We start from the raw sequence: 14,652 nt of genomic DNA, 5'->3' as shown, positions 1-14,652 counted from the left end.
GCGGCGGCGCAACTGTTTCGAGCGCACTGCATCCATAGATCTGCATGTCGAGTCAGTCAGGCACGATCATCGAATGCGAGCGTCCGTTGCCTTCTCGGAGTGGCCTTTCCGCCCTTGTGTCATTCTTGGTCTCCGCCTCGAGCCCAGCGCTGCGCATGCATGCATCTCGTCGATCGTCTGGCAACAGCATCGAAACGAGCCCTGGCAAAGAAGTTACTCTGCGGAAGAAAGATTTGGTTCAATGATATCCACTTTCTTGATTTTGTACGCAATTATTTTTCGCATTGAAGAAAGATATGGTTCAACGATATCCACTTTCTTGATTTAGTAGGCAATTATTTTTCACGTTGAAGATCCCACTTCTATGATGTGTAATTTGAGTAAAATCGTGTGTTACAGTTCTTCATTGTTAGTCATTTTGCTCCGCTGAGTAGGCTGATTAGCAATTGGAGATACAATAGATTAGCAATTGGAGTACTTTCCTGGGACGAAGCCAGGAAAATAACTTAGAGAAGGCCCGTTGAACATTATGTTTGTTGGAGGGGGGCCATATAGGCAATTTCTAACAAATTTTGAGGACAATCTGCATAATTTATAGTGAGTTTTTCAGTAAAAATTTCAGCATAGGGGGACCATCGCCCTAGCTAACCCCTGCTAGCTCCGTCTCTGCATGGTTTCGCCTGTTAGAACACAGTCTGTACCACGTTAGCACAATCGCTCGTCAAACGAACTGGCCGCAGGTTCAGGTCACTAGGCAAGTCCCTCTCGCCGGGCTGCTGAACATGCCCGTATCATCACGTGCAACGGCTGAGACTGACGCCGTTCCTCCATTCTTAGATAAAGCTACATCAACAGTTACTTTGGTCATTCCCAATGGCGGAGGCATCCATCTAGCAAACGGTGGCACACCACCTGGCTTCTGCTTCGCGGGCTCGCTAAATACAGACATGTAGTGAATGAATCTGTTAATGAAGCTGAAGGTGGACAAGGGGCTTTGGAAGATTTCTTCATGCAGCGCCTTCCTTCGCGCATGCCATATAGCCCACAGTGCTACCGCCACCTTTGTCGGCCCAAACACTCCTCCCCATATAGCACTCAATCAACCCTCCACGAGCCAGTAGCCCGCACAAGGCGCAAGCTCTATGAGTCGCCATGTTTCTGTGATGGAGAACATCAGCGGTTGGCAGCGATTGCTTTGCAAGTTTCCAAAGGATGACTCACTAAAAATATATTATAAATCGAGGAGGATGCAGTGATGCAGCCAATCTTACAGCCGAGAGAAGAGAGCCATGCTGTTTGTATAAGCCAAATCTCAGAATTTTTGTACTACAACTTAGTTTCTAGAATTTCCACTAAAAAAAACTTAGTTGCTACAATCATTGTAATTAAATATGCGAGATATAAGGAAACTTCAAAGTTCCACTTCAACAGATAATATTTTTTAAAAAAAACTGATATGCAGAAAATCTAGATAAGTGAATGTTTTTCTTTGGTACTAAGCAAGACAGATACGCCATCAAACAAAAAAGAAACAAAAAGGAGAAGGCAACAAACTAAAAGATTTACCGAATCAATATGGCAGCTTGATAAAGCTTTTAATCACAATACCAAGCAAAATTAAACTAGCATATCGCTGCCAATGACAGATAAACATTGGGGCAAACCAACATGGATGCACCATGCTTTAATATTCTTTGGCTCTTCAATGCAAGTTACATATCCAAATATACACAAATGGCCTATATAACACCACTCTGAACTTGTGGGAGTAACATTCTCACAAGAAAACATGATTCGAAGTGACATTTTGGACGAACCACTCTCTTATTATGTACGGCAAAACAATGTATTTGAAGGGCAGCCTTGGCTTATAGGCCAAAAGTCATTTAATTGCTCTACTATAAACCACTAAAATATGGAACCAACGGATCCCAAAAGAAGAAATCAGAGAACCATAAGACCTATAACCTACTTGAATCTAGTCAGTTATCATTAAATCGTTAGGAAGTTGTCCGAAAATGTCAGGGCAGTCTTCCCAGCTGCTATTTTCTCTGGATTCCCAGTAACCACCAAGGTAGCGGTACGTGTCTGTACCTTTATCCTTCGCAAACCACCGAGGTTTCCACCCGCTCTCCTGCATCTTCCGTGCCTGCAGCATAGTTGGTATCATAACATGATTCATGAAGAACTAAATAAGCAAATCATGTCAACAATCGAAATAAGCTCAACTGATTTAATCTTCCAAACTTCCTGAGCTCAAAAATTGTGCATTAGATCACAGTATTCAATTCCAAAATCATTTAAGCAGACTAAACTTATTAAGTATACAATTGTGCATTTATGCAGCTATTTCTCATGTCTCCCAATTTTTCTTCGCCAAACTTTTGGGCTGACATGAACTGGATAGTTTCCGTTTTCCATGGCTCACGGTCAACTGCGGGGTCCATGAGGAACTTTTAGTTGGCTTTTAACCGAAATACTTTAGAAAAAATATAGTGTAGCACCGACTAAACCAGCATTAGGACTTCATTGCCAATGGAATGTTTCTGATTTCTTGTAATCTATCAAGCAAAACATAGTGTGAACAAACACAAGTAGGCTGACACGAGCAGGAATAAACAACCCACGATTATGTGCACAACATGGTAATTGCATGTACTCTAACATGTTGCAAGGACAAGAATCAGGCATACTGGCAGTCTCATTCATAACTTCCTCAGGTTAACAAGACTAAGGAGCAACATAAAAAATAAGTGCAAGGGTCGTCTCCAGCTCTAAGTGTAGAACAGCACGGGATCTTGTGCTTTTTATTATCTTATGAATTATTATTATTATTATATTTCTTTGCCAATCTCAATGGAGGTTTCTGAATTATTGCTTTTTTTTAGATGGCAGTTGACTAGTCTGGGTATCCTTGAAAAATAAAGATGGTAGTTGATGGTTTCTGGACAAGGCAGTACAGCTTCCTTGTTTGCTGGATTGTAACATAGAAACAAGCTCAATCTAATCCAAACTATTTTAGAAAAGTTATCTCTACTGCTACCTTAGAGGATCGAGTTGGCAGCCCTATGGGAGCCTTGTGGTGAAGAGCATAGGATCTTGTACTAACACAAAGGATTTTGTCACTGGCGTGAGCATATCCATGACCATCTACGCAAACATGGACGCCATATTTTGTTCCATCCACAAATTGCACAACATAACTACGTGAAGAGTTGATCTGAACTAATGAATATATATGAGAACGAGAACATGAAATTATTCAAAGCAGCCTATATAGACTTATCCATAGTTTACCACAATAAAAAGGTGATGGGTTCAAGTCATAAACTAACCTGCCGTTGTCTCTGCTCAAGTCTCAACTTCTCAGCATTTGCTCTTTCATATTCACCATTCTCTAGGCACCTCTGGTCTGGTCGCAATCTTGAGTCTGTTGGTGGTAGTTTTTCCTGCATATAGGTTGATTGGAAGAAACAAATCGATCAATGGTACGAGTGTACTGCCTATATCACTATATCCGTATGAGTGAATTTCAATATGAAGGCAATAGTGATACACATACCTTCAATCCAGGGGTAAGTTCATTTAGTGTGATTGCAAAGCTAGTCAAATTGTAACGAGTGGGAAACTTGGGCGGTTTACTCCTTTTCCACAACAAATGAGCCTCAGAGAAATTTTCTGATCCCTTGCCTTTTCCAAAGCAATCACCCATCACATAGTGCATGCTTTCATCCCACTTCCCAAAGAGTGTAGCAACAGTTCGACCACTTCGGTCCTGAATAACACCTTGGACCTGCACATATGTTGGTTGAACTCTGCTGAGATAATCTAAGAAGTACATAGACATGGCACTGCAGAGTAAGGTACTCTGGCATAAAATATCTAGTGTTTTGTGAATGAAAACATGACCTTCTAAAAACATTGTGCAATTGTCTTTTCAAAATTATTGACAAATTATTTTTATAAGGATAAGGGTTGTCAAATGGAGTCTTCATACTTTCTTCACCTAATGGATGCACGTGCATACACTATTCAACTGATAAAGCTTGTTGTCAACCCATATTACAATGAAAGTAAATATCAGAACGATGAAAGAAAACAAACGTCAATTGCTTGAAGAGGGGTGCTAGAAGATACACATCGGCTGGGAGACTTTTGTAATTCAAACTTGCTTCAATTACAGACAGCACCTACCGCATTTTCGGGCTGCCATCTCTAATACAGAAATTTATTTCTAAAATATTCAACAAACAAGGGGGGAAACTAACTCATGATGGAAACCTAATATATGTAGACTAACTGCATTTTCTAGCTGACCAACACAAGGAAGGAGAATGCATTGGCCATCGCCTACATGAACAGTAATGTACTAATGTGTTTCAGACTTCAGTATCTTTAGGTCATTGATACAAGCTGCCACCTCTTAGGCTCCACACCTAACAACAGTAACAGCAGTCTTGCAGCATCATTCCTTTCTTTAGAGTTGTTTGGTTGATGGAATCAAAGGGATGGGAACAATGTTGGAAAATAAAGTGTCATATGTTTGATTGGTGTGATCAGAATTAGTGTCTATTGGGATGTGAGCCAGTGAGCCTTATGCTTTCAGTTATCTCTGTTTTATTCGCAAAGAGTAGGTGGTACGCGAATGACATCAGTACTCCTTTTCTAGATAAATACCCACCCTGCACTTTATTTATCTTACGCTGATACCGTTCTATAAAACCATATGGACAAACGGCCCTCTGAGTTCAGTAGATGATTTACATGAGCCAAAATACCATTTAATTTTACTGTGTGAAATATTGCTTTATTTTCTCGAAAGTGTATGTCACAAAGCTTGTACAGCAGAATGGAAGCTAAGAACAATCATATCAGCTATCTCACTTACACTGGTAGTTCAAGAAATGCATTGACACTAATGCAGTATAACTCCCAACGTTTTGAGGCTATAACACAGATACTCAACCATTTCAAGTTACATTCTATGATGGCCAGGATTCCCAAACTTTGAACATAGCATTGAAAACGCACTGTTTTCGGAAGGAAATAAATACACATATTTTTTAAAAAAAGAAGGCCTTTCCACAGGCACAGATGCATCACTTGCCTTAACTAGAACAGATGAAAAGGTGTATCTTAGCAACAAACAAATTGCTACTTAAATGGAGAAATAGATAGAACAATGAGATATGAACAACCAGTATACAAGCAAATTATTAAATACCTGATGAGGGTTGCGATCAATAATTGACTGCTCCTTGAATTTCAGCTTACATGAATATTCACGGTTGCCTTGAATGCGCATAGTGCCATAGTGATCACAGTACAGTTTGCCCAATATGAGATTGTAAATGGAAGTGGTCACCTGTGATAGTATATTTCCAGTCAGATGATTTCACATATTTGACTGACTGTAGGTAATTAGGTCATAATACCTTGCTCCATTGGAAAACTTCACCATCATCAAACTCCAATGTTAACATACCAACAGGATCAAGTTGAATGGATCGACCCCAGAACTTGCTCTTTAAGTTGCTATCTGCCCAAAATCTCCAGCCAGTTCCTTCACAGTGGCATGCAACAACCATAGGATGATGACTGACCTGCCAAGCGGTAAGTACTTTTATGAACCAACGAGCAAAGACAAATAGAAATATACTTGAAGAAAATCTGTAGTAGCATCAGGTATCTGTGAGTCTACAATGAGAGGCTATTTTTTTTGTATAACAATTGTTTAGTTGCTCACCACATCTACCACATGGTAATGAGAGGCTATTTGATGACACAAGAGCCTTAGAATGGTCAATCATGAGCTATTAAGTTGGAGCAGTATTTTGTTGTTGTGGAATACTGCTCTAATGCTCCATCTATTTAATATTCAGTAAAAAAACTTAGAGGTCGTTTGGTATCCATCATTTGGGTCTGGAATTCTGGAATTCATTTTGGAATTCCATAGGTGGGCTGTTTGGTTGTCACAGAATTGGGTCATCATTTCATTTAGGAAATCCAGCAAAATGACACCATGGGTAAACACAATTCCAAACTGAGACCTGTCATTTGCAATTCTTGTGGAAGCCATTTACAAATTCAATATTGAATTATGCTGTCATTTGCAATTCCTGTGACAACCAAACAAGTGTCCATTTCTGGAATTACAATGTAAAAGAAATGAATGCATGTATTCATTTCAAAATGCTACAAATGAAATGAAAGCCTGGCTTCCAAACGACTCCTTACAGTAATCTACGAACAGAAAACGCAAAGTGGGCTACTGTTGCAAAAACAGTGGATACATATTTGAAAAGTATGTCAACCCGTGTCATCTTAATGTATAGTTGATGCCGGTAAGGCACATGTAATGCTACATAAAACAGATTTGGTGGTAAGGAACAGTCAGGTGATGGTTTGTATTAAAGAATTCTTATAGGTATAAAAATATTTCTCGCAAAAAAGTTACAACAACAAATTAGCAAACTATGAGAAAAAGAACGGTAGGATCAACTAACTATGTTAAACCAACACTAAGAACTCGTTCTTCATATTAATGAATTTTTAGAGGTTCATAACCAAACCTTTTCTGAGAAAAAACGGAGGCCTTTATCTGGATAATCTGCTTCGTAGGTCTCACCAAGAAGGGGATTAAAGGGCTTGCAGCTCCTTCCGTCCGTAGAGGCATAACCAGAAACAGCAAATGCTGCTACACTAAGAATCCTCATAAGACTATCCCCCTGAATATTCAACAGGAGAGATGTAAGACTCATAAAATGTGATCTTTCATATGGGAAAAGCATACAAAATGCTCCCGTGACCAAGCTGAAAAATGGGAGGAAGGAGAAATACCCTTTTGCCCCATTCATATGCACGATCAATAAGGTAGGAATACTCGAGATCCTCATAACATTTTTGTAATGATGAAAGAGGCTCATTGAAGTAAACAGGCAGACAGACTTTGGTAAGATCCTTCCCTATGTTGTCCTTGATCATTGACCACAGGCTCACACCCTTCTCTTTCTCAACGGGATCTGGCAGCTTCTTACGCCTTCTTACGTATGGATAACTAATTCCAACAGACTTCATGGAAGGATCAATTCCATCCATTGGATAATCATCCTCGTCATCTGAACCAGCTTCAGATCTTTGGAAATCAGATCCACTGCTTTTAAAAGAGCTTGACGAAAGAAAATCTGTTGTATCAAAATAAATGTTCTCATCCTCGTCTGTCTCTTCTTCAGCAGGATCTTGTGGTTCATTATAATCATCAGATTCACTAGCACTTCCTTCTGAAAAAGAGTGATGATATTAACTTTTATCCACAAAAGTACATCAAATAATGAATCAACATTGAGGATATACAATCGAAACAGAGTTTGGAAGAAAATAACACTGTGAGCTGCATGCAGGAGAAACAAATGTGCGCGTTCAAGGCCTCAGAATATTTGTATCTAGGAGCAGCAATGAGGAACTTATCAAAGAAAAAAGGTGAGGGCGAAAAGATCTAGATTGATCTCGGAAAGTTCTACTAAGGGAACTACAAGATTCACTGTTCTAGTTATCAGAGTTTCATACGAGCCATGATTATTACATATAAGGATCAACTGAAATTTTACAACTCAAGTAGCTCCTTACAAAAATGACAGATTTGCATACAACAAATTGCAGCTTTTGAACATTTATTGGAGGTAATCCAATTATAGTTGGCAATAAACTTAAAACAATTCTATTTTGATATGATCAGTGATGTCCAGAATAGTGCACTTAAGCACTTCTCTTAAAGGAACTCCAGCCAAGAAAATGGGACACCAGAAAAAGAGTTTGAACATTTATAGGAGGGTAATCCAAATATAGTTGCCAAAAAAACTTAAAACAATTATATTTCGATATGATCAGTGGTGACCAGAATTGTGCATTTAAACACTGCTCTACAAGAATTAAAGGAACTCCACCCAAGAAAATGGGACACCAAAAAAAAGATTGCATGCATCAATAACTTCATATCCACTCTGGATTCAAAATATCCCTTGAATGTCATGTCCATCTAGTATACTGCAACTGCTTATGCATGACAGTGGTTTGGAAACATTCCGGCAGACCAAACAGTAATGCTCAGTCGAATCCACACTACCACAATTTTTTTGAAGTTCGAGAGTTTCAGGCTTACAACTATGTTTTAAATGGTGTATGCCCACTTTGGAGTGGCATTTACTCAGACAGTTACAGACCAACAGTACTCACTGAAATATCAAATTATCCCTTAGCAAAAGCATGGATGAACCATAATGGTCTTACCCACAAATTTGCAGCCACAAAGGTAAGAGTGCACGCATAGAAATAACATGTGTAGCATTAACATTTAATTAATATTCAACTTTTCATACCACTATACTTCTCATTCCTTGGTCTAGAAGCAGAGCCGTACTCTTTTGACTGCCTTTGGCTCTCGTCAACGAGGGTATTCTCCAAATCAACCTTTTCTGTCTACAACAAGGCACCAGAACACAACACTTTGTCAGAGGATATCGATAACATAAATTCTGAATAGATCTACAAATTATTAGGGGTTGTTTGGATACATGGAATATACAGAACGTGTTTCCTACAAATCAGAATAAAACATTGTTAGGATACACTAAGGATTTCGTGGATATAGAGAACTTGGTTCTCCGTAACCTCAGATTTTGCATTTTGGGAAAAACATGTATTGGTAGTTTTCCTAAATCCCGATTTCCATGCACTAGATATCATGTGGAACCCCAAATTGAGCACCAAATCATGTGTGGACGTTTTTGGAACTCTCAAGATGGCCAGATTAGAAAAACATACAGGAAAAATTATGCATGAATAGTGATATGCCTTTTTTCATGCAGTAATTGCATTTTCTCTATCTTTCAAATGTGATTTGAGTTTTATCTTGAAATTTTTACAAGGCTGTAGAATTCACCTTCTCCAGCATTACATGTTTCTGGACTACTTATGAAAACATTCTCACCTAGTTTCCATGCAGTCAATGATCAATCCAGGTTTCCACATGATACATACCCATTAAACAGATCGCAATATTCAGTTTGGATGATAGCACATTAAATTACATAGGCCAAGTACGTCTGACAAAGTAAATAAAACAAACAGCAGGGCAGAAAATGAAGTACAGCACGGTGAATTCGCATTTCCAATGTGCAAAGCAGAAAATGCCAAAATATTCTGTACGTCAAAAGTTCATCAGTAGCGATGTGCCTATGTACTTTTTTTTAGATGAGTAGCTGTGTACTTGTTTCACCAATTAATCAAACCATGTACTACCAAATGGAACATCACGGCAATGGATGGAAACCATTCCTGAATGCGCAATCAAATTCTGTTTGAAGCCAAGTACTACGAGCAAAATGTCAACAATACCTCTAGATGGCGTAGGGTGTCAAGGAGCAGTGCCTGTTTCTGCTTGAGGAGCACGAGCTGCTTATGCAGGGCCTCGAACTCGGCACGCACGATCCTCTCGCTGTCGGCAATGGCCGCCTCGCCGACCCCTTCCTGCTGCAGGCGCTGCCTGAGGCGCTCGGTGGAGACGGCCGCGGCCGCGGCGGTGTCCCCCGGCCCGACCATCTCGCTGGTGGACATCCTGGGGAACATCTCCTTGGTGGCGCGCAGCGCCTCCAGCCAGACGGCCCGGTCCTCCCGCGTCTCCGCGCGCAGGTGCAGCCGCTTGGTCCCCGAGAAGATCGAGAAGCGCCTGTCGTCCGATCTGCTCTCCCTGACGGTCGAGACCTGCACGGGAACCCGTTCCAGGGTCAGATACGGGGAGCGAAATGGATCTGCGGATCACGTACGGGGAAGGGAGCGGGTGAGGACCTTGAGGTGGATTTCGCCGAGGGGCTTGCGGGGCGGGTTGTGGTGGCCGTTGGAGTGGGGGGCGGAGGAGGAGGAGGAGGAGGAGGTGGAGGGGCGGGCGAGGCGGCGGAGGGAGTCCTCGCCGATGACCTTGGCGGCGCGGTCGGTGTCGCGCGAGAGGAGGATGCGGTCGGGCCCGTGGATCTTGTAGTAGGAGAGCACGCCGTCGCTGAGCGCGAACCAGCGCGGGCGCCAGCCGCGGCCGTAGTTGACCCACTTGTAGAGGACCCCGGAGATGCCGCCGCCGACGATCTCGTTCAGCTTCACGCCCTCGGGCGGCGAGGTGGACCCGCCGCCGCCGACGACGCTGGCTCCCGAGAGGCGCACGCGGCGCTCGCCGGGGGTGGCGGTGGAGCTGCTGCGCGGCGTGGGCATCGACGGTGGCGGGGGCGGCGGCGGCATCGCGGCGGGGAGACCCGCCGCCGCGGAGGTCTCGGCCGCCGCCGTGGCGGAGGAGGAGGCGGCGGGGGAGACGGAGACGGGCGGCACGCAGCAGAATGGGTGCATGTGGCGGTCCGGATCGGGGCGAGCGCGTGCGTGCGCTGGCCGCGCTTGCCGGCGAGGAGGCGGGCGGGCGGCCCGGGGGAAGCGGATAGTATCTACTAATACTAGTATGTTAGGTTTAATTTTGTTTTTATGGGTGCGCTGGGAACGGGCGCATTTTATGGGGGGGGAGGTGGGTGAGGGGGGTTTAAATGCGGGAAGGAGTGGGGTAAAACGGCTGCTCCGGCGGTACTTGGGGCCTTCTTCTTTGCTTGGCACGACTCGCTCGCAGTCGCCGGTGGGTGGGACGACGACGACGGAGCCGTGAGCCCACGACCGACTGGCGATCTGATCACGAGTCGTTCAGGAAGACGGAGAAGCGGAGATACGTGGCAGATGCCCACGGTGGCATCTCTTTTTATCCTTTTGCCTTGAGTGCCATTTTGGTCTCCGTTGGCTTATCCAAAATACTAGCATTGCTGCATTGGCACAGTATTTTTTATGTTAAGATATTATAGAGTAGTTTTTGTTAACTATGTCTTTTATGTTGGTATTTTTTGTTGTGTTTTTTTGGTTTGTATATCTTACTACCACGCAAGACGCATTTAGTATGTGTTTGACATTCTCTGCAGAAGTCTCAAAACAATGTCAACCGATTAAGTAGAAAATAATGAGCTACTACTCCCTCATTCATACTATAATATATATTGTTTAAAAGGTATTGTAGGTGGTAAAAAAAAGTCCATTAAGTTTGGTTAGATTCTATGAAAGATAACTCGGAGCAACTTACATAATGAGTGAGAACATCCAACTCATGATGAGAATTTCAATTTGTTTTATATGCAACTAAAGGGATACTCGAAAGCAACTAAACAATGAGTGGCGTATTGAGGTAGCAACCCATTGAAGTGTACAATCTGCCAATGAAGGATCTAGAACTTGACTAAACCAGGGAGATATATGAATGCTACACAAGAAGCATTTTGTATGTTTTGACTTTGTGTCCATAAGTCTCGAAACAATGTCAACCGATGTGAACCAATTAAGTAATCGTGAGACGATAATGAGCTACTACTCCCTTATTCATAGAGTATATATAGTAGTATATTTATAAGGTACTGCGGGTGGTAAAAAAAAGTTACAAGTTTGGTCAGATTCTATGAAAGATAACTCAGCATAAATTACATAGGAGTACGACTTATACTTTTCGAATAAGTGAGAATACCCAAGTCATTATGATAATTTCAATTTGTTCCGTATGGCAATTAAAGGAACACTCGAAAGCAACTAAACAATGAGTGGTGGCCAGCATATTGAGGTAGCAACGAGTTGAAGTAGACAATACGACAATGAAGGATCTAGAATTTTACTAAACCGGTGGAGACATGAATGATATACACATATCATGTAATGTTCAAACTTTGTCAAAGATACAAGGCACAAATAGCCAAGACATGTGGTCAAACCATGAAAAAAGCATAAGATAATTACGAACAAAATCTTTCGGTATGGCCGTTGTTCTTTAGCGAAATGGGGACATAGTTACAGGGTCACTCTAAGACATGTGCATCGTTGAAACCCAATATATCTTTCATAATCTAGCCAAGAAAATATAAAGGATCCCTTTCATGGACAGAGATTCGATAAAGACATGTGTTCAATCTAACAATATGAATAAATTCATATTCCTTCGTAATGTTACCACCCAAAAAAATATGTATATTATTTTTTATTTAATATTTAGTGAGAAAACATTAGAACTAAACATAGAAGCATGGCGTATTAGGTGGCATGCATGGAGGTCAACCAAGGTTGCCTTAGCACTCTTCGTGTGATGGTTGCATGTGTGAGTGATGGGCTAGGCATGAACATTGCTTCAAAACACCCCTTGGTCATATTCTAGGGGGGACCTCAAGCGAGTCACTCCCATGCATGGCAATGCAAATGGTGAGTTCCGTGCTCCTTCGTGTATCTACCTCACCTTGGGCTCTCATGATCTCTTCATCAATGCTTCGATCCATGATGATGTCTAGATGAAAAGGGTTTGCATCGAGGAGGTGATTCCACTCGCATGATACATTCTAACTACCAGCAATCGTAGCTCCCGTTTCAAGTTTATGTTTGGAGTTCATCAAGATTGGTTTCGAATTATTGTACATGGATGATCATTTTCAAAATCCTCTGAGAAGTATAGTCGTCTTGTCAACCTACCAAATTTTCATGGTGCAAAGCTTTATGTTTCAAGAATTGTAGGAGAATTCACACACAAAAAACATACTAGATAGAGTGGTTATGAGTTCATTTATGGATTAGATCGATTGTATATCTCTCGCCATACGCCATCTTCGTGTATCTTTCTCACCTTACTTGAGTTTGTGAATCCGTCACATATAATCAATCTTGTTCATATTTTTTTGCCATGATCATCGATATAGATGATCTGCCAGTGCTCTTGGACTTTAGCCCCTGAAAGGATATTGAGTTATCGCTTTTAAGGGTAAAAGGATCAGCTGCAAAGGTTACGATTGCCTTTTAGCCCTCTATGCAAGCTAGGGCCTTTACATTGGAGGATAGATCATCAGGCTCATAGCATCATATTTTCCTACTTGACTCTACTATGCTTGAATTCATTGACTAACAAGTTGAGTTGAGTTCTAATCGAGCTTGTTAAAAAGTGAGTTTAATGAGTCAAGTAGATCAGCTACTAATTTGTGCATTATCACGAGTTACATGAACTAATTCACGAGTAATAAAATTTAATGCATATTTGAATATGAACTAGCTAAGTTCACTAGCGACCGAGCGTGCCACTCAGCTCAAATTCTAGCATGTGTTTATATACATTAATTCGAAGTTCTAGATTTATTTTAAATCAAACCTTACTAAGTTCACCCAATTTAGTTTATATAAAAATACAGTAATATCCATAAAGTTAAATCTTTATAGCAGAAACACATATTTCGTAATAATCTAATGAAGCAGAATAAAATTGATGTTTTAGATATTGATATAGTAGTATCTAAAATTTGATTAAAATTGAGATAGTTTCACTTAAAACCATATAAAACTTCAATTGTTTTGAAATCGGGGGAGATATGCTCGACGCCTTCGAGCATGGCACGTCCAACGCGCCTTGAGGCTGGAGTATGAACTTCTGTCTCACGTATACTTGCATGTGCGTACACGTACTAGACGTTAGCGCCACTGTCAACGCAGGCCACGACGGCTGAGATCCGGGCGTAACGTAACGCACGTTGTGGGCACTCAAATTGACACCGGCGTGTTGCATGCACGTGGTAGAATTCGAACGTCTCCGTCTGGTCCAGCCGACGTGAGGTATTAACTACTTCTAGGATGGATCTGCATCGAGCCGGTGTTAGTCTGAACCTTTCGTTGGAAGAAATGGCACGACATGGTTGTGCACGTCGTCCATGCATGAACATTGGAAATTTGACATTAATGAAATGACATGCAAGCTCTTGGAAAAAAAACATTGCAAATTTAGAGCTCTTATTTTTATTACGCATTTCGAGAAATAAATATAATTTCAATCAATAAAATATGAAATATATATTCAATGGTATAATTTGTGTGCCATATATCTCATATTTTGTTGAACAAGTTAGTAGTAAAAATTATATCGAAATGCGTAATATAATAAAAAGGGTATGGGAGATATGAGTCTAGTTGGTGCATATCGTTTGGCCTATTTGCACCTATAAACAAGTTACATTATAATATGGAAAATGTAAATATCAATGGACATGTATAAAAGTAATGAATTATTTTATTTGTGGGATTTCTGAAATGACATAATCAATAGGAAACCGAAAGATTAGAATGTCACGTCTCGCTGAATTTTTTAGGATTTTGAAAAATAAAGCACTGGCACAAAAAGAGTGTTTGACACACCACAAGATACCAAATTAATTGCACCGAGATGTTGAATTGGTGGATATTTCCTTCAAAATACGAACATAAAAGAATCAACTGGGAAAATGTAACAATTCGAAACATGTGAATCAAAAAAGTTGACACATGAAAAATTAGTAAGGATCCAATTCTCCGAAAGTTCCATTGATTTTAATTTGAATGAAAGAAATCCCAAACTCCTTGTATACCCCTAACAAGCATACAATTAATGAGTAAAACTCGGCTAAGGAAAGGGACCCTCTATTTCAAAGTTATCTCAAAAAAATTATTTCCCAGTCCATGATCACGAGTAGACATTGTTTATCTAAGAAAATCTTGATAGATACCAAAAAAGTATATTGTGTTCAAGATTTC

At 40.9% G+C, this 14,652-nt stretch overlaps 1 protein-coding gene across 1 annotated transcript; it reads right to left on the bottom strand.

Moving 5' to 3' along the window:
- Positions 1 to 1,653: 1,653 nt before the first annotated feature.
- Positions 1,654 to 10,404, bottom strand: LOC124703986 (oxysterol-binding protein-related protein 1C-like). The gene is made up of 10 exons (XM_047236219.1): positions 9,844 to 10,404; positions 9,394 to 9,759; positions 8,376 to 8,475; positions 6,841 to 7,280; positions 6,573 to 6,728; positions 5,436 to 5,603; positions 5,225 to 5,365; positions 3,563 to 3,793; positions 3,336 to 3,449; positions 1,654 to 2,149 (listed from the first exon to the last, which is right to left on the bottom strand). The coding sequence occupies exons 1-10, from the start codon at positions 10,387 to 10,389 to the stop codon at positions 1,979 to 1,981; spliced, it is 2,433 nt and encodes an 810-aa protein (XP_047092175.1). The 5' UTR covers positions 10,390 to 10,404; the 3' UTR covers positions 1,654 to 1,978.
- Positions 10,405 to 14,652: the final 4,248 nt, after the last annotated feature.

The sequence above is a fragment of the Lolium rigidum genome, chromosome 3 (assembly GCF_022539505.1).
Source record: "Lolium rigidum isolate FL_2022 chromosome 3, APGP_CSIRO_Lrig_0.1, whole genome shotgun sequence".
NCBI classification, from domain to species: Eukaryota; Viridiplantae; Streptophyta; class Magnoliopsida; order Poales; family Poaceae; genus Lolium; species Lolium rigidum.
This window is presented reverse-complemented; position numbering and strand designations above follow the sequence as displayed.

Bases quoted from the DNA above. Each gene is read 5' to 3' on its own strand.
- LOC124703986 (XM_047236219.1), bottom strand. From the start codon at position 10,389: ATGCACCCATTCTGCTGCGTGCCGCCCGTCTCCGTCTCCCCCGCCGCC. The intron at 5,604-6,572 runs GTTTGGTTATGA...ACCGCTTGGCAG, and splicing joins TCCGTTTTTTCTCAGAAAAG to GTCAGTCATCATCCTATGGT. The intron at 3,450-3,562 runs GTATGTGTATCA...ACCTATATGCAG, and splicing joins AACTTACCCCTGGATTGAAG to GAAAAACTACCACCAACAGA.